This window comes from Echeneis naucrates, chromosome 4 (genome assembly GCF_900963305.1).
Source record: "Echeneis naucrates chromosome 4, fEcheNa1.1, whole genome shotgun sequence".
NCBI lineage: Eukaryota > Metazoa > Chordata > Actinopteri > Carangiformes > Echeneidae > Echeneis > Echeneis naucrates.
Genome location: NC_042514.1, coordinates 18,353,901 through 18,371,258, shown reverse-complemented (window position 1 = coordinate 18,371,258; position 17,358 = coordinate 18,353,901). Strand labels below are relative to the sequence as shown.

Below are 17,358 nucleotides of genomic sequence, written 5' to 3'. Positions count from 1 at the left end.
AAGTGCCAGGATCAAAGAGCACTATGGCTTGCTTTAACTTGAGCCATTTGCAACCCTAATTCTATTAATCTCGATACCTACTTTAGGGATGCAAAATGGCAGCCACTGAAAGGCCACTAGAGGGAGCTGTGACATCCAGCAGACACTGTTTGTGTCTTCCTCCAAAAGCTTTAGGCTTTAAGGTGGTTTGGTTTATACTAGAGCCTCTTCCTCTTAAAGTAGTCAGCGTACTGGCCCCCCAGGCCCTGGGAGTGCTGCCCTATGTAGGCACTATCTGATGATGTCACTTCCTGAACTGCCAACTGAGGGTACTCTCTCTTATGGCCCCTGGTCTGGTTCTGAGGAGAAAGAGAAAAAGGAATGGAGTTAGAGGTGAATGAAAAGGGTAAACCGCAGCACTTAAAGGAAAAGTTGGAGACGTTTGGACATACGTGACGCTTATTTTAAATATTTTTTAATGAGATAGATAAGATAGCTTGCAGCTCCACCATCTTACTTGACCAAGAGTGGTATTGTTCTTTTCCTTCTGACTCTTGACGTGAGAGTGATTGAAGGAGTTTCAGTTTTTTTAACACTACTCATTTTAATGCTCACAAACGTCTGGCATGTTGAAGGATTCTAGGTTAGAAGTTCAAACTTGACTTCAGGGTTTTTCATTCTGCAACAGTGAAAAAGAACATTTGGTTCATTAATTCTATAAATGTCCTGCCACCTCCTAGAGAGATTTCTCTACTTGTCCTTATTGCTTCTGCTCCACTTCATGCTTTCATTGGAATGTGGCATTTTTAAGGAGCTTTTTTTTCTGGAAACTTCTTAATAGACAATTCCCTTTAGCTTTGGTGCGTTTTTAGAACCTCAGAACAAACATATTAAATTGAAAGCCAACAGTAAAGTGGCTGTCACTCCCTGACCTTAACAGTTCATATGGTGAAATTGACAATGGGCTCATCTTCTGTAGCTCCATAAAGCCATGGGAAAGCTGGCTTTTTTTATGGATTGTACTTCGCTTTTCTCAGCTGTCATTGCTGTTCAGAGTAATACTCATAATTCTGCTACAATTGTGATTTTTGAGTTCTTTCCTCAACGCAGAGAGGGTTTTTGAAAAATGCAGACACTCTTGACTTTTTTGATAGAGTTCAGCTCAGTTTTTATAGTGAAGACAATAAATGTGGCGTTAAATCATATACATTTTTTTTCTTTTGTAATTTTAAACTTTCAACGTGTGCTACTTTTTTCCAAATACATATTTTTCTTTCCTTCCTGGGTAGATGACGATTCTGCACTGAATTTAAAGGTTGGTCACTGAACATGAAACCCGAAAAAGAAGTAACGTGAAGAGAAAGGACCGACTAGCTGCAGAATTTGAAAACAATGCAAACATTGTGTGTGTGTTGTAGGCTAAAAGTTTAAAGTCTTATCCCCACTAAGACAAGGCCACAGAGACTGTCTGTACAAACAAACAGAGATCTTTCTATATGCAGAGCTTAGCTCACACGTCTGGATGCCGTCACTGCCTCCATCATCACTCACACACAGACTTCATGGTTTTTACTTTTAACTATGAGCTGTGCTCCAGCTCTGTTTTCAAAATGAAAATTTTGCACATCGATCTATTAGCTCTGTAATTCACAAGCTAAACAGTTTCCCTCACAGAAATCTCATCCGTCAGTCAATCCTATCTAGTCTCAGGCTGGTGCTGCTGTTTGACCTGCTTAAAGAGAAATACAGTTTTCATCCACTCAGTATTTTCAATTACAGGTTGTTTTTTGCTGTTTTTAATTGAATAATAGTGTCTAATAATAATAATAATAAGAAGAAGAAAAAGATGAAGAAGAATGACTAATGATGATGAATAATAATAATTTCATGTTGATTAAGCCCTGTGATCCCCTGTGGGTCCTTTATTGTAAAAAATAAAAAAACAAACAAACAAACAAACAAAAAAACCACATAGTGGAAATAAAGTTGAAATGGAAAAAAGAAATATCCCTTTGCGAAATATGAAATCTTTGGATTTAATCATTGCTCTCACATTGAGTGTGTTCACTCTGGACTGCCACTTCAAAATATAAGTAACAGTAACACAACAGCAAAAAAAAAAAAAAAAAAAACTTTTTGACCCGTTTTACTGGCAGAAACAATTGAAGCATCACATCCTGTTTTAGATGGTGAACTCACATAGTAGTAGGTGTTCCAGTCTGTGGCGGCAGTGTGTGTGTGTGTGACAGGGTTCGGAGCGGCTGCCGCTGGGTGAGGTGCCCCAAGGAATCCAGGCATTAAAGGCAGGGTGCTGTAGGCTGGGAGCACGGCAGCGGCTGGCAGGACGGCCGGCGGGGGAGCCGCACCATTACTGACAGCGTGCAGAGAGACTCCCAGAGGCTTACAAACATCGACCTCCTTCAAGAAACACACAGAGACATGGTAAATATATAACCGCATAATGGGACAAGTTGGAACAAAACAAAGGGGATATTATTCCAAAGGGCTCTAAATAATACTTCATTGGGAGGTATATCACTGGTTAAGGACTGAAAGCAGTTCCTGCTTTTACATAGTGTTCACCTTTCACCAGATGGGCCAAGACAGGGATGGTGGAGAAGGCTGGTATCAGCTGCTGGGTGCAGAGTGATGTTCCCCCGCTAACAGGGTATCAGTGTCTCAAAGAGAGGTCACCCTCTCCAAATAAATACACAGTCAAACAGCATGTAAATATCAGCACGTTGCTCCGAGGGCTGCAGCCCAGATCATTTACACGTCACCTGCTGGACTGGATGACTCCAATATTGGAGTTGGCTTTTAAAAAGTACTGTTTTATATGGAGCTCCTCAGAGATCATAGAATATTCAGAAATTTAGATGCTGTTTAAAAAAAAAACCAAAAAAACACCTTAGTACTTCTACTTTGAACACCAATAATTAATGTTGCTGTCAACTCGTCTTTGTGTTCTTTGAGAGAAAGTGTGTTTAAATGTTACATGGGATGTGGGTTCAGCACCCTTAGGTCCCTTGCAGACATACATCCCTCCCCATTAATTGTTCTCAAGTCCGAATGAGCACCTTTGTGACATTTATATGTTAACAGTGAAAATCTTACTTGGCTAATTCTAGTAACATTCCCCGATCACCTTTACCAAGGCTGTAAGTCCAACTTCAGCATCATATAATATAAAGGCTGACTCAGCCTTTAAATGGGAAAAGATAGAGTGAGACATCATTTTTATCTTAATCTCTTTTGAACAATTGAAATAAAAGCAGTTTATTCAACTGTGAAAATTTAAAAATATCTAATTTTAATTTTGGGAGGAAAAGAATAAAACATTAATTCTCATGCTAGATTTAAAAACTTCTGTACAACCATATTAATGAGCTTTCAAATGAATTAATATGAGTTGAAAGATTTAATACCCCGCAGAGCACTTTATATAAGCATTAGAGTAGATAGGAATTAAGAGGCACTGCAAAATTCACTGTCCAATAAGCAGGAGAGTGTGAGCTGTGAGCTCTGTAGTTTTTATGTGTGGCATTTCAGAGAGTGAGGCTCCATATTTTACATTGCTCAAAAAAATGAAGGTAACGCGTAGTCAGCGTAGTGTAACACCAGGTCTCTTAGCTAAGGGGAATTCTAAGACAGAGTGTCCTCGCACTTGTGGCCCTTAGGCTCCTCCCAGTGTAGGACAATGTTGGGCTTCAAGTAGCCAGAGTGATGATGAAGGCATTGATTTTATTGATTGGCCCTCGTGTTCCCCTGACCTAAATTTTATTAAGCACCTGTGGGATAACATGAATTGCTGATGCCACCAGGTCCAGCCACAGGCTGTGCAGGACTTCCCCCAGGACACCACTGGCAAACTCATCAGGAGCGTGTCCAGATGTTTAATAGAGGCACGCATGCCTCTATGTATGAACTACTGAGTCCAATTATGGGTTGCTGCGATAAAATTCAAACAAGTTGGATCAGCCTGTGATTCAGATTTTCATTGCGAGCGTGAATCCTGAATTTAACGGGTTAATAATTACGGATTCCACATCATTTTCTTTCTCAGAAAATATGCAGCGTACACCAGTTAAGGTTTTCAATTTGAATAATTTGATCATTGAGATCCAGTGTGTGATTTATGTGTCCCCTTAATGTTTTGAACGGTGAATTTAGACTTGTTAGCCCTGAAGATTAAGGTTTGTCAGAGTGCGTGTGTGTTGTGTGTCCACCTTGCTGGCGTAGGCCTGGTTGGCTGCTGCCGGTTGGGAGTAGTACTGAGTGACTGCTTGCATGTAGGAACTGTAATCCCCATAAGTGGACACTGGTGGAGGCTGGAACACAAGAAGGCAGACCTTATTCTGAAAAACAGCTTCAGAGCTCACCTTATTCTGTGGCAAAGCATAACGGCATTTTCTCGCGTTTCGAAGGGAAAACGATTTAGTGATAAAATAATCAAAGGGCAGCGCGTGGCTCACCTGAGTGTGCTCCTTGTAGTCTGTGGCTGTGCTGTCCTGTGGAGCAGCAGTGTTATAGGTGTGAGATTGTGCTGCTTGGTAGTGCTGGTACCACTGCTGCATGGCTTCCTGTGGCACATAGACAAACACACACACACACACAGGTGAGGAACCACTGGAACAGACAAATTAATGTTTGTGTCATACTTCTTTTGTCTGCAAATTCCTGCTTTATTTTCCTCTTTCGTTTTCATTGATTAACCATTGTTCTTGAAGACAGCTCTCCTGATCCTCTCCTTTGTCTACCTTTTGTCTGTCTTTATAGACACATTAAAACGACCATTGTATGGGTTATCTCATCATGACTGATTTGTTTGGATGAGTAGATTATAATTAACATTTAAAATCTGGTTTGCACCGTGCTTCAAATATCAGATATGGCACTTGCTTCTGGAGGAGGCATCACGACGAGAAGAGCAGGGACGGATAAAAACAGAATGACAGGAAAAAAAAAAAAAAAAAGGAAGCGAGACAAAGAGAGACAGCCAGTAGGGAGGCTTCATGATTTGTTCAGATCGTTGAGAGAGGAAGAGAGCAGGGACAGATGAAGACGCACGGCAGGCTCTTTGCTCATTCTATCTGTCTAAATATCCACAACCGTTCTCGTCTCTTAGACCTTCCTGCCTCTTCTAGTTACAGCTCACTCATTGTGTTGCAGTACCTGTGTGTAGGCCTGGTTGTACTGGCTGTAGTCAGCGGTGGTATCAGTGCTGTACGGCGCAGTAGTTGTAGCCGCAGCGCTGTGGGAGAAGGAGCTGGAGCCCTGGGAGACCACAGGACCAACAGAGCCAGGCTGTCCTCCCTGGGCTTTACTCCCCACTGATCCTGAGGAAAAAGGGATAATAATGAACTACTTGCTACTTGTGCCCTTGAGAAATGGGGGGGGGGGGGAATGTAGTTTTGTAGCTCGTTCCTTTGGAGTGAGTGAGACAACTTCTTGAACTGAGGAAGCGTCTTCAAGCTGACTGTCCTTATGTGAAGGAGCGAGCTACATTCTGTAGATAACCCTTTCAAACCTTGAGACAGATTTCTGGTTCAGCATTCCTTTGACAAGTCCTCAATTTTTGAAACATTTATTTTGTGTTATTTTGTACTTTAGCAGAGATGAAAGACTTTGCCAGTAATGTTCTAGTCATGCAATAAGTATCAAAGCCAAAAGTAGAGAAACGCTATGCTTTCGCCTTACAGCGAGTGCTGAATGAGCAGCTGATGTGGTTTAGTACCTTGTAGCACCACCCCTGGCATTACACTGGCCAGGTTCAGGTAAGGATTAGAGGGCAGCCTGACTTCTTTAGGAGGATCTCCCAACAGAGAACTCTGACCACTGCTTACCTGAAGACACAGAAAGACATATATTCTGTAATATTCACAGTGCCACTGCTGGGAATTGCTAGGCAAAGAAAACAAGTGTAGACTGTAGATTTTAAGTATTATAGCAAACTTTGTTGCTGAACAGTTGGCCCCTCAACCTCAGGTTTGTCTGTAGCCTCAACCATTTCCCTTATCTTTTGTTTTCTGGGGCTGTAAAAATGATACTGTGGCCTGCACTGTCAGCCACATAAGCAATTTCATCCTAAAGTAATAAAGTTATAAAGATTTTTGATGAACTACAGAAGAGCTGACAAGGTTGTCAACACCTGGGAGAATTCTTTTCTCTGTTAATTGCACTTTCCTTCCATTAGAGAGACTTTAGAGAAGACACGGCTGGGACTGGAATTAGCTCCCTGAAGAACTTTAGAGCTGTGATTATCTCTGTACACCGACTTATTATGGATGATGCTGTTAGCATAGCAGTGTCTTATTTAAACCAGGCCTAGCTCAATAGGTGTGTATTCAGAATGTGCAGAAATTCCTGAGGCGCAGAGACTGGCAGACTTGAGGCAGGCCTAATACTGCATCTGTAAATAGGCATGAGACAGAAGTGTGTTATGAGACTGTCCCAAAGGAAGACATCTTGGGGGACTGAGGCTGTTTTAGTCTTACACCCACTCAATGTGTGTGCTTTGAGTGAGACTGAAACCCAATCAAGCTAAACCAGGAATAAATACCCACAAGAGACAGACAGTTCAGAGCTTATCTTTACGTGAGTGAATCTGATGATTTCAAGTTAATTAATTGGTGCTGCGGTCCACTGATAGTCGTAACTGACCATTCACAAAAACCCTCTCCCACTTTTCTCCAACAAGCCAATGATCGTCCCGTCGAACCTTCTGCACTGAAGCGTGTGAATGGGGCCCAATGAGTGCAATTCTGTGTTTCCTTTTAAGCTCAGTAATGTGCGTAGCAAACTGATATCTAAGTCCCATTCATGCCATGTCTATTTAGCCCACAAATTAGACAATTAGACAAATTATTCCACAGCCTATGACCCCTTTCAAATAGAACAGAGGTTAGTAGGATAAGATAATGATCCGACTATCAAAATAGTTGTTAACGTTCTGCTGAGATAGATCCAGAGACAGATAATGTGTGTGTCTGTGTGTGTGTGTTTGTGCCCTTCAAACATGCCGTACTCACCATGCCAGCCAGGGGGCATCCATCTGCACTGTTGTGCTGGCCTGCTGATGTATAAACCCCTCCAGGGGGTTTAGGTGGAGGTGGGCCAAGGCCTGAGTTACTTAGACCCAAGGAGTAGCTCTGTCCCTGCAGCTGGGAGCTCACCATCGTCCCAGGCGGAGCAGGCTGTGAGCAGGAGGTGGTGGAGGAAGAAGAGGAGGAAGCAGAAGGGGTTGTGGAGATGGAATGGGTGCTGTTTTGTTCTCCTGCTGCTGCTCGACCCTGAAGGTATGGCATCACACCTGCCGCTGATAACATCACTGAGGCATTATGGGTAGACGCTGGCACCGGTTCCTGGCCCAACTCTGCCAGAGAGAAAGAGACGGAAAAGAGATGAGGAGAGGGGATGAAGTGAGGAGAAAAGAAGAGCGCGAAAATGATGATGGTTAAGCAACAAAAGGGGAAAGCGGAGAGGAAGGCCGAAAAGGAAGGCGGAGAAACACAATGTAGGAAAAGACGAGAGAAAAGGAAAGGAAGCACAAGCGAAAAAGACGAATGTGAGAAAGCAGAAAGAAAGAAAGGTTAAGTAAAGCAAAGGATAGAAAAAAAAACCTAAAAACAGCAGAGAGAAACAAAGTACAGCAAAGGAAATGAAAGCAAGGCGGGGGCAGATCCCAGATAAACACATGAAATGGCTTTTACAGATGACCGTCAGTCGCTCCGTATTCTCTGGACACAGACGAATCAGCAGACAGCTAGGAACTGAACCCAGCCTGCCCATCTCTGTAGAGCCAGTTGTAATATTTGAGAATGGGTTTCCTACTCATTCATCATCACTTATCATGTTTATTTACAGCCCGGCGTTTTGCACCACGCTCACCCGAGGGCTCAATAAACACTAATATGTACACACATGTATACACAGGCACAAGAAACATTCAGACGCAAAAACACACATTATTTAAAAGATGCACATACACAATAAAGCAAATTTACACACACAAAGTCGCGCTCATTATGAATCCAATATTGCTGTGAAAAATGGGCTCCACTGTATGACAAAAAAACAATCAACTCCAAAAAGCCTTAAGCTAACAATCCCAGCAGACACATGCACTGATAAAACCCTCCCATTAGACACTTCACATTACTGTAAACACATACACACAATCTAAGAGAGACACAGACACAGGCAGACATGCACGCAACTGCTTGTGTTTGTGCATGCAAAAGTCTGTGATATATCATTTCCATTTAAAACAGCTTTTCTCAGTTGGATATTTGAATTGCAGATGCACGGCAGTTTCTCTGGGATGCGATGCAGAGTAGTGTATAATCGTGAGACATTCAGCAATCCGCAGGCAACCCTGACACATGATTAGCAGACTGCCGGACAACGGAAAGTTAGTTGCCTATCCTTCCACGTGTTCATCAGCCTAAATTTCTCTGCTCTCAGCTGCTACACGTCAGAAATACAAATACAAACCGGGGTAGTGAGGCACAGGTTGTCTTCTTTTTGTGGACCTTGGGCATGGAATCACATACCTCTACAGCTCACTTATCTAAACAACATGAAGAGGATATTTGCTTTGACCTTCAGCACATTCACTGAGGATGGAGTCAGGATTTATTGATGAGAGTAAATGTGAGAGATAAATATTGTTATTGGTGGTGGATGTAAAATGCTTTTATCATCTTTATTTTTGCCTTGACGCCAACAAAAAAAATGTCTGGATAATTTCTCAGTATTGCAGCAGTGTAGTCCTTTTGGTGCCCATGTTTGGTCAAAACAGCAAGTGCTCTGCTCACGACGGGGAAGTCTATATAAGGATAACATAACAATCCTCTTAAGCGTGCCGCTTGATTAGATTTAACAGTAAATCTTCCACCATGCTGCTGTTCAGCATTTTGAAATATTATTTTACAGTACAAACCAGAAACAGGGTGTTGATCACCATTATTAGACAGTTAGCTATTAACTTATTACTTCATTTTACAAATGTAGAATTTGACTATAGCAATGTGTACCTAATAAACTGGCTGCTTTTCTTTGCATCAGTGTAAAAAACGATTGCCTCGTTGTGTCTTTTTTATATTTTATGAAGCAGATGACTGGCTTTTCAGAGGCAGAAACTGGGTGTCACACAACTGACGCTGTTGGTGTCACTGTCTCATGGGCAGTCCTTTCATTATACAAGGCAACTAAACTTGTTTGCGGTAACTACATGAAATCATTTAACACTTGGCGCTGTTTACCAGTAGGGGAGTCTCCCAGGAGGCCTTTGCCCAGCGGCACAAGACCTGGAGGTCGCAAAGACAACGCCTTCTGCATCAGCAGCCTGGATGGGTCCCCGAGCAGACTAGATACCTAGGGAGAAGAAAGAGGAGAGGAAGATGGAGAGCAACACAAGTGAAAAGAGAGGCGTGATCAATAAAATAATAAACAGGAAGGGAGATGAGAAGACGAAAAAAAAAAAAAAAAAAAACATTTAAAGGCAATATTATAATCTGTGAAGACAAGAAAAAAAAAAGACTGCAGTATAAACACAATCATTTACACAGTATTGTGCATGTCTGACTTCTCTTTCACATCAGCAAGCACACCAGACACTTTAAAGGGAAAACATCAAAGTCTGAAAAGTGGAAGAAAAAAGTGCTGAAGCTGAATTTATATTTGCACATGTGCTCCCAACTATGCTTAAACCCAACCATCCACTGCACACCATGTGCTGAGCTGCTGTCACTGGCAGTTTGAATTGTGTTGAATTGATTTACTGTTGCTGCTGTGTGGTGTTGTATCACAAAACTGTGGTTCTCTTTTATATTGATATTTATTTTATTAGTTAGTTTATTAATTTATGACTGGGAACCATCAAACTAAACTTCCCATTTTGGGATAAATAAAGTTTTCTGATTCTGACTAACCACCAACCTATGCAAATGATTCACACTCTCTCTCACACACACACACACACACACACTCCGACAAAAAAAAGTGTCTTACACTACTAATGCGTTTGTCTTTGATGTGAAGAAGCTGTTGTTGTGCGAGCTGCATATGCAAGAGGTTCTGGAGGACAAGTCCATTGCCAAGCATAGCACTCTGCAAAGTAAAGGAAAAACATACATTACCGGAAAAACCTGACAATACACACACACACACACACACCAAAAGAACTGCACACATGCCGACATTGTTGCGACCTGGTGTGCTTTTCCCAGTGTGAGCAGAGCTGTGGTGAGAGGAGGTCTGAGGAACGGCAGGCTGGTGTGACGCCCGTGTTTCCCTGAAAAACAGAGACCCAGCAAAATGATTCAGAGGGCCGCAGTGCGCTTTTCTTTTTTAAATTTGACTTCCACTGATGTATTAATCATCATATGAATAAACAGAGACAGGGGGAATATTGTTATTTGTCAAACAACTGATTCATAAGTCATTTCCAGCACATTTCAAGTAATCACACGGCCTTCTGTTATAACAAGCACATTAAAAAACAGACTGATATGTTATGTTGGTGCTTGCCTCGTACTTTTCAAAGTTTAAATTACATTTTGATGTTGGATACCTCAGTGAAAAAATGCTTATTAAAAAAATAGATCAATATAGAAAAAAAAAAATAAAAAAAGTTCAAAAAGAAATTTTGAACTTCAAACATCTTTCATTTTTTTATGTTAATGCTTCTGACACCCCCCTCAAGGAATCTTTGTCTAGCGTAATTGCCTGTTTTTGTTTTCACGTCAGGAAGTAGAAAAAACCTGCAACACTTCAACAACTACACGAACAAAAGTCAACAGAAAAATTTGAGAGATTAAATACAGGCAGTGTGTTGATGTGGTGATTTCAGAATTCAAAATTCCAATAACTATGACACTGACCTTGAATGGTCAGAGAAATAGTTTTTACTGAAGCCAGTCGAAGGGAAATCAGTTGAGGCTGTTGCTATGCGTTATTTAACGCATACTGATATCATCTGTAGGGCTCTGTGTACAACATTTGCTTGCAGTGAATGTGAAACTTGGTGACAACTGATTGAGGAGCAGACTACTGGCTGTACTTAGAAAATGTACAGTGCTGAAAATGTTCACAGGTGAGCAGACATTATTTTGTATTGAGTGTGCCTGTACTGTCACAGTCACTGTCAGGTGCTGCATTTGCCTTTTTACACTGTAGTAGTCACTAACAGGGCTCTTTGCAATAATGCGGACTTTACTCAGTATATCATGATGAAAAAGGAGGACTGCCAGGTGTGCAAATCACACATGATTACAAATATGGTAGCCAGAATGGGTGAGACTGATTTTACCAGGCAAACATCCTGTTGTCATTACTTTTCCATGCTAACATTACTTGAGGGGGCTGTGGTGGTGTTAACACTTGTTCGAAATTAACATTTTTGGACAAACACAGGTCGTTTGGGTGGTCTGTACTCTTGACACAGTAAAAATATCGATAAAAAGTGATAAATACAAAGCTTCACCCTTCAAGCCTAAGATGATGATCTTCCCAGCTGCTGTAGCTGTCGGATTAAACAGCAGCAATTACATAATATACAGAAATGCTTAATACTGTCTGTAACTGTCTGTAATACTGTCTGCTTCATAGAGTCTGTAACATACAAAACAGACATTACTGCAGGAAAGAGAATATCAAAGATTTCTAAAAATTAACATTCAGACTTTTTAATAGCACAAAAAGCCTTTTTTTTTTTTTGAGGAAACAAAATTTGGTGATTTGTAATTCTTTTTAACAGCTTTAAGTACACTGAATGACATCTGGTACTGGTTAAGAGAGGTTATTAGAAAGAGAAGAGGAAAAGATACTAGTTAGGTGACATTTATTTTCTTTGATTCTCTCAACCCCCTTTGAGGTGATTAAATTACATCGAGCTATTCATTGTACTAGATTACATTTTACAGTGATTGTCTTGTTTGTATTGTTGTCACTGATACTGATTGAAACATTTGTTCTCAGTCTTCATTTGGAGGTGTGCTCAGCTTGCTGCAAGGTTGTGATAGAGACACACAATTAATGGTGAGAAACCTTGCAAAATGGCTACAGCAGAATTGAATAATAATAATAATAATTCTTATAACAATAAAAACACCTCCTGTTTTGTTTGATACGTTCACCTGGACCAAAGTTGCAAGCTAGCATGATAGGAAACATGATAATCAACCTAAATACAGAAAAAAACCTTCTTTCTCTGGGTTGTGTGTGCGCATGTTACTTCTCAAGGCTTCCTCATAATGAATGTAAGCGTCAATGCTAATAGTAGCTTCCTCCAGAATAGGTAGAGAAAGTTTAACATTTAATCAAGAACCTAATTTTAGACTTTAATTGTGCTTGCTCTTCTTTAAAAGAGCTCCCCCTCTCCCATCTTCTCTTCTTCCTGTTCTCATTTGTTCAGCTAATGTCACACGATTTCATTTTAATACCTGATTAGCCATTCATCAAATAATGAAGCCTTCGACTAAGTGATTACAGTACATAGAAGGAGTTTAGCAGAGGGACAGAATCGCTGATTACAACTCAAGAAGTGGAATTACTACTCAAATGGCAAGTACAGGAAACCGATTGTAAAATTTACATTAAGATTATTTCAATTCAAATGTGGATTATTTTCAATTCAAATGTGCAGCATGGGTGCAAGTCTGGTCTTAAATAGAAGTGTTCTGAGATGAATGTTTTTAGTTTTCATTTATCTCATTATCAGGGGAATTACACTAAAATTGATGAACAACAAAACAAAGTGCAAGCTATATTTAAAGACTCACACAAAAGCTGTAAACAGTTAATCTTGGCACGCAGGTTTTCCATTTCAAATTTTTATGTTAAAATATCCCAGATGTCGGAACCCATTCATTTAATGCCGTTTATATAAAAATTTATACTTCCCAGCTGGATAAAGCAATAATTCCTAGATATATATCGGATCAATTACTATGACCCAAGACCCATTTGTGGATTAATGAACATGGTAGGAATACACAAGTGGAGAAAGTTTAACCAATAAAACTATTAAATAAATATATGGAACTGATCAGGAAAAGGAGGGAATTAAATTCAGACAATTAGAGCTTCCTGGCATACAGTATGCGACTTTCACATTTTTTCTAAATCTATATTCATGAATTTGGAGCTCATTCAGTTTTGTTTTGTGTCACAATGTGCTGTTTCTTCACTTACTTGAGTTTAATGTGATGCAACTACAATGATCCAGAGCTTTAGATGCTGCTGCAACAAGGCTTTGTAGAATGGCATTCTCTTCTCTCTCTCCTTTTATCATCAGCTCAAGCATTAGATCAGCTGTTCATCATGGCGTATCCTTAGACACTTCCATTCATTCATTTTACTCAGTTTTACTCCAAAGTACAAAAGCAGCCAAGACCTTCAGTTGAGTAGGAGACCTTGGTTTGAGTGCTAAGTACATCAGTAATTGTTAATAGCAGGCAAGGCAACATGAAAATTTAAGACTATTATTCTTTGTTTGAGAAAACTGGATTAATTGCTTTTTAGGTTTCTTTGAGACCAGTTCAGAACTGAATTACAAATTCCTCTTGCCTTTAAGTATGCCTTTATATCATTTAACTTCTGAAGTTTAGTCTTGGGACTTCAAATTTAGTCCGAAAATTATATGTTTCATGCCACAGCATTTGTCAGTCATCCACAGTCATACCTCCTCGTTTCCCAGTGTGGTACGGTCTCATGAGGATCTGCAGCGCAGCAGGGTTGGTCATACTGGTCAATAACTGGGCTAGGTTTGGTTCTGGTAAGAGACCTTTCCTATTACTCAGAATCTGGAGAGAAAAAGGGATATATACACAAAAGTTAGAGGAAGTCCTGTGTGTTTGAGTGTATGTGCCTGTAGTACAGTGTGTTCTGATGTCATCATTCTGGGCCCCCGATGGTCATGGTAATTATTACACAAGTTTACATCATCATTATATCTGCAGGATCAGCTGAGGGAAGCTAATCTTTGAGACAAAAGACACAAAGGAGGCAAGAAAGAAACAGCAGGGGAATGGATGGATGTGGATCAGATGGGCAAGATGAAATCTGTAAAATATAATAAACAAGGAAGAAGAGTTGGGGGGAACTTTGAGGAGTATCTTGAGAAAAAGCAGTGGCCACCTCTGTCAAACAATGAATCCATAAGTCTGTTCTTGAGCCATTTTTTCTGAAGCTTTTGTGCGTATAAAACAAAGCGCAAAAAGAAACCTGTGAATACCTGAAATGCAATAGAGTGTGCAAAACAGTCTTTAAGACTTTAAAGCCATGTATTTGCCATGTATCTTTATTAAAAAAAAAACAAAAAAACATTTTATTACCTAATGCACAATATCACACGTTAAAAAAACCCTCAATAGGCAAGAGATTTCTGGGGCCTTTACATTTTCTCTTCAAATCCAAGAGTAGAGAAGATTTTTTTTTTTTTTAATGTAAGTGAAATCAAGTGATCCTATGTGTCAAAAGGAGATTAAGGATGAATACAGAAGTGTTACGGGTCTCATGTATTGAAGAGGAAAGGTTCATTTTCTGTTCTTGCTGAATTGTCATGGAAGAGGCGTGTCTTCAAAGTCGCGCGTCCCCTCAAAATGATTTCTGCTCAAGGTGGAGTTTCTATCCTGTCACATGTGACTGGCTTGTATACTGTGTGCATACAAAGTTGTTGTGCCTTTGGAGGCAACACGCCTACAATCAGCATATATGGATCTGTGTGTGTCTGCTCTTATTCCAGTGGTGGACGATAAGCAGGGGCAGAGGGAACGGATGGTTAGCTAACCCCTAACCCGTGGTTAGGACTGAATGGCCCCAGGTGAGCGACTGGGGGTTCCTGTATACGGTATGCACAGAGGTGTGGATTTCATCGTATTTGTTGTTGCGTCCTGTGTGCTTTGTGTAACACCTTCAGATGCGGACATTTACTAGTACAGCTTATGTTTTATTTGACATGAGCAGAATTTCTTGGAACACACTGTAAGTCCACATTCCCTGAACATGAATTTAATCTCTCATTAAGCTGTGGAAATTGAATTCAACAGGCTCAAATGAATTCCTATTGAATTTGCCTGTGTTAAGTGGAATGGAGCAGTGTTTTCGCTGGTAGATCTTCCCCATCGCTGCCAGTGTGGCAGCAGAACTCACTGACTGGCCCAAAGATACGGCTATTTAAAACAACATTAGCAGGATGGTGATATTTCCTTCTCATCTGCCCCTGAGCCACAGCATGACTGCAACTCACGTCAACCTTGTTTCCACTGTCACATCCAGAGGACAAAGGATTACTGATGGGGATGGAGTGGGTCTGACTCCAGCCTGTCCCCAAGAGGGGAAGACGAGGAGCCTGGTGCACGCACACAGTATGTATATTTGTGTGTTACATCCAGAAAAACAGACATCTGCATGTGTGTGCCGATGTTGAACAAGGCCAGTCATAGCTGACAGCGTCTTTCAGGGGGAAGCAGGGAGAGAGGGGTTAGATGACAGGAGGTGGTGGTGGTGGAGGAGGAGGAGGAGGAGGAGAAATGCTCTCATTTCCTTTTCTTACGGCTGGAGAAAATGTCAGCATGCGTCAGTCTGTTTGGCTACTGGCACAAAATCCAGCCACACACCCACACACTATCACACACACACACACACATCCTAGGAGGCAAGGGAGCCACAAAGGAGGGAAGGTGAGAAGTATCACCTAAAGAGAAAGATGGAAGGAGAAGAAAGGAGGAGGGAGGAGGAGGCCATCTGGTCCTCAGCTTTTACACCGCCTCAGAGAACTGCAGCACAGAGTAGGCCTTGATCTCTTACTGAAGGTCTGATGTTTCTTTTAACGGCTGCTCAAATTCTGTGCAATCATCTCACAGGACCCTCTGGATACCAATGTGACCTCACCATCCTCCCTGCCTCAAAATGCTTTCTGTCTCCCCATCTCTTCCTCCAGTCCATTTTCTATCAATTTCCTGAATATATTCATTCATTCATTCTTCTTCTACCGCTTATCCGTTTCCAGGTTGTGGAGGGTGCTGGAGCCAATTCCAGCTCACACTGGGCGAGGTCTTCTTTCAAACTCACATCTGCCTTAACTTATTCACCTAATTTAGCCATTTTTCCATCCATTTCCACTTTGTTGCAATTAAGACAGTGATGACTGTCATTCAACATGCCATTTTCTGAATTGACTTAAAACAGACTTAAAACTACAACCTCTTAAACCACACCTGATGATTCTTCCTCAGCAACAGCTGTGATTTAAAAAAATAAATTGATAATCACGAAACACTTCCGTTGCTTTCTACAGAAGATGATTGTGCAGGAATCTTAAGTCCATTTCAGTTTGTTTTCATGGTGGGTTAATGTAGCATGGCATGCTTGTAAATGAACACAGAACATTTTGTGTAAATCAGTCTGTGTAAATCAAAAAGCTGCAAGATTTGACTATCATTTGCTGCCTTCCATTAGCTCAATTAGTGTGATGTAAATTATTTATCACCACGTCAGTTAAACAGTAGGCTTTATGGCTTTCTATTGCCTATGGGTAACCATAAATATTCATTTCATGTCACAATATAATAGAAGATGTCGATGTGATGGAAGCAAATCTGTTGATATTTCTGCTGTTTGAAAGAAAATATGCAAAAAAATATCCCAAATTATTGTCATTATTTTATTCTAATTATTGAATTATGATTACTGACATGGTGAACAAGTGCCCTTACTACCTGTGGGTTATTAAAGTTAATTGAACTGGATGGAGGATCATATCATTCTATTGTATTGCCTGGGCTAGCTGCATACACTGCAGTAAGATGAAACGGGTTATGAGAAGCCACCGCCTGCAGATGAGAGTGACTTGGAACAAAATGAGTCAACACAACAACTGACCTTGAGAGAAAAAAAAACAAACAAACAACAAAATCGATAAAAAAAAAAAAAAAAAAAAAAAAAAAAAAAAATGGAGTAAAATACATATTGGAAGTTTTTGTTTGTTAAAATGATCCATGTGAAAAAATTCTCAATGGATGCACAATGAAATAACGCAATTTAGCAGTGCTCTCTGGTAGCTCTCTGGTCTCTGGGGCACTGCAGGACTGACTAAAAAGAGTCCATCTTTAGTTCTTACATCAGCGTCATCATGCAAAACACCAAAACTGATGCGCTCACAAGTCCACTCCATGTTGTGTTTACGCTCGCACTCTCATAAACTTGTGCTAACTTTACAAGAGCTAAATGATAAAACGACAAATTGGAATGCCAGTTGGTGACCACAAAGCCATGTGGCCATGTTGTTCTTTTTTATAGCCTAATATTAGCTTTTGACTTCAGGTAGTTGTATTTACACATCAAAAAAAAAAAAAAAAAGAGCCCAAGACTGGGAAA

The 17,358-nt window shown here is 40.6% G+C and overlaps 1 protein-coding gene across 1 annotated transcript in view; it reads right to left on the bottom strand.

The window, feature by feature from the left end:
- The window catches only part of raver2 (ribonucleoprotein, PTB-binding 2), a 62,737-nt gene continuing 45,379 nt past the window's right edge, over window positions 1-17,358 (bottom strand). Inside the window, exons 6-16 of the mRNA XM_029500604.1 lie at window positions 13,664-13,784; window positions 10,191-10,273; window positions 9,991-10,089; window positions 9,243-9,354; window positions 7,008-7,351; window positions 5,714-5,822; window positions 5,152-5,315; window positions 4,452-4,559; window positions 4,206-4,307; window positions 2,179-2,397; window positions 1-338 (exon numbers count right to left, since the gene is read on the bottom strand). Of these exons, the coding sequence (XP_029356464.1) occupies window positions 198-338; window positions 2,179-2,397; window positions 4,206-4,307; window positions 4,452-4,559; window positions 5,152-5,315; window positions 5,714-5,822; window positions 7,008-7,351; window positions 9,243-9,354; window positions 9,991-10,089; window positions 10,191-10,273; window positions 13,664-13,784 (1,602 nt within the window). The 3' untranslated portion in view covers window positions 1-197. The remainder of the gene's footprint in view (window positions 339-2,178; window positions 2,398-4,205; window positions 4,308-4,451; window positions 4,560-5,151; window positions 5,316-5,713; window positions 5,823-7,007; window positions 7,352-9,242; window positions 9,355-9,990; window positions 10,090-10,190; window positions 10,274-13,663; window positions 13,785-17,358) is intronic.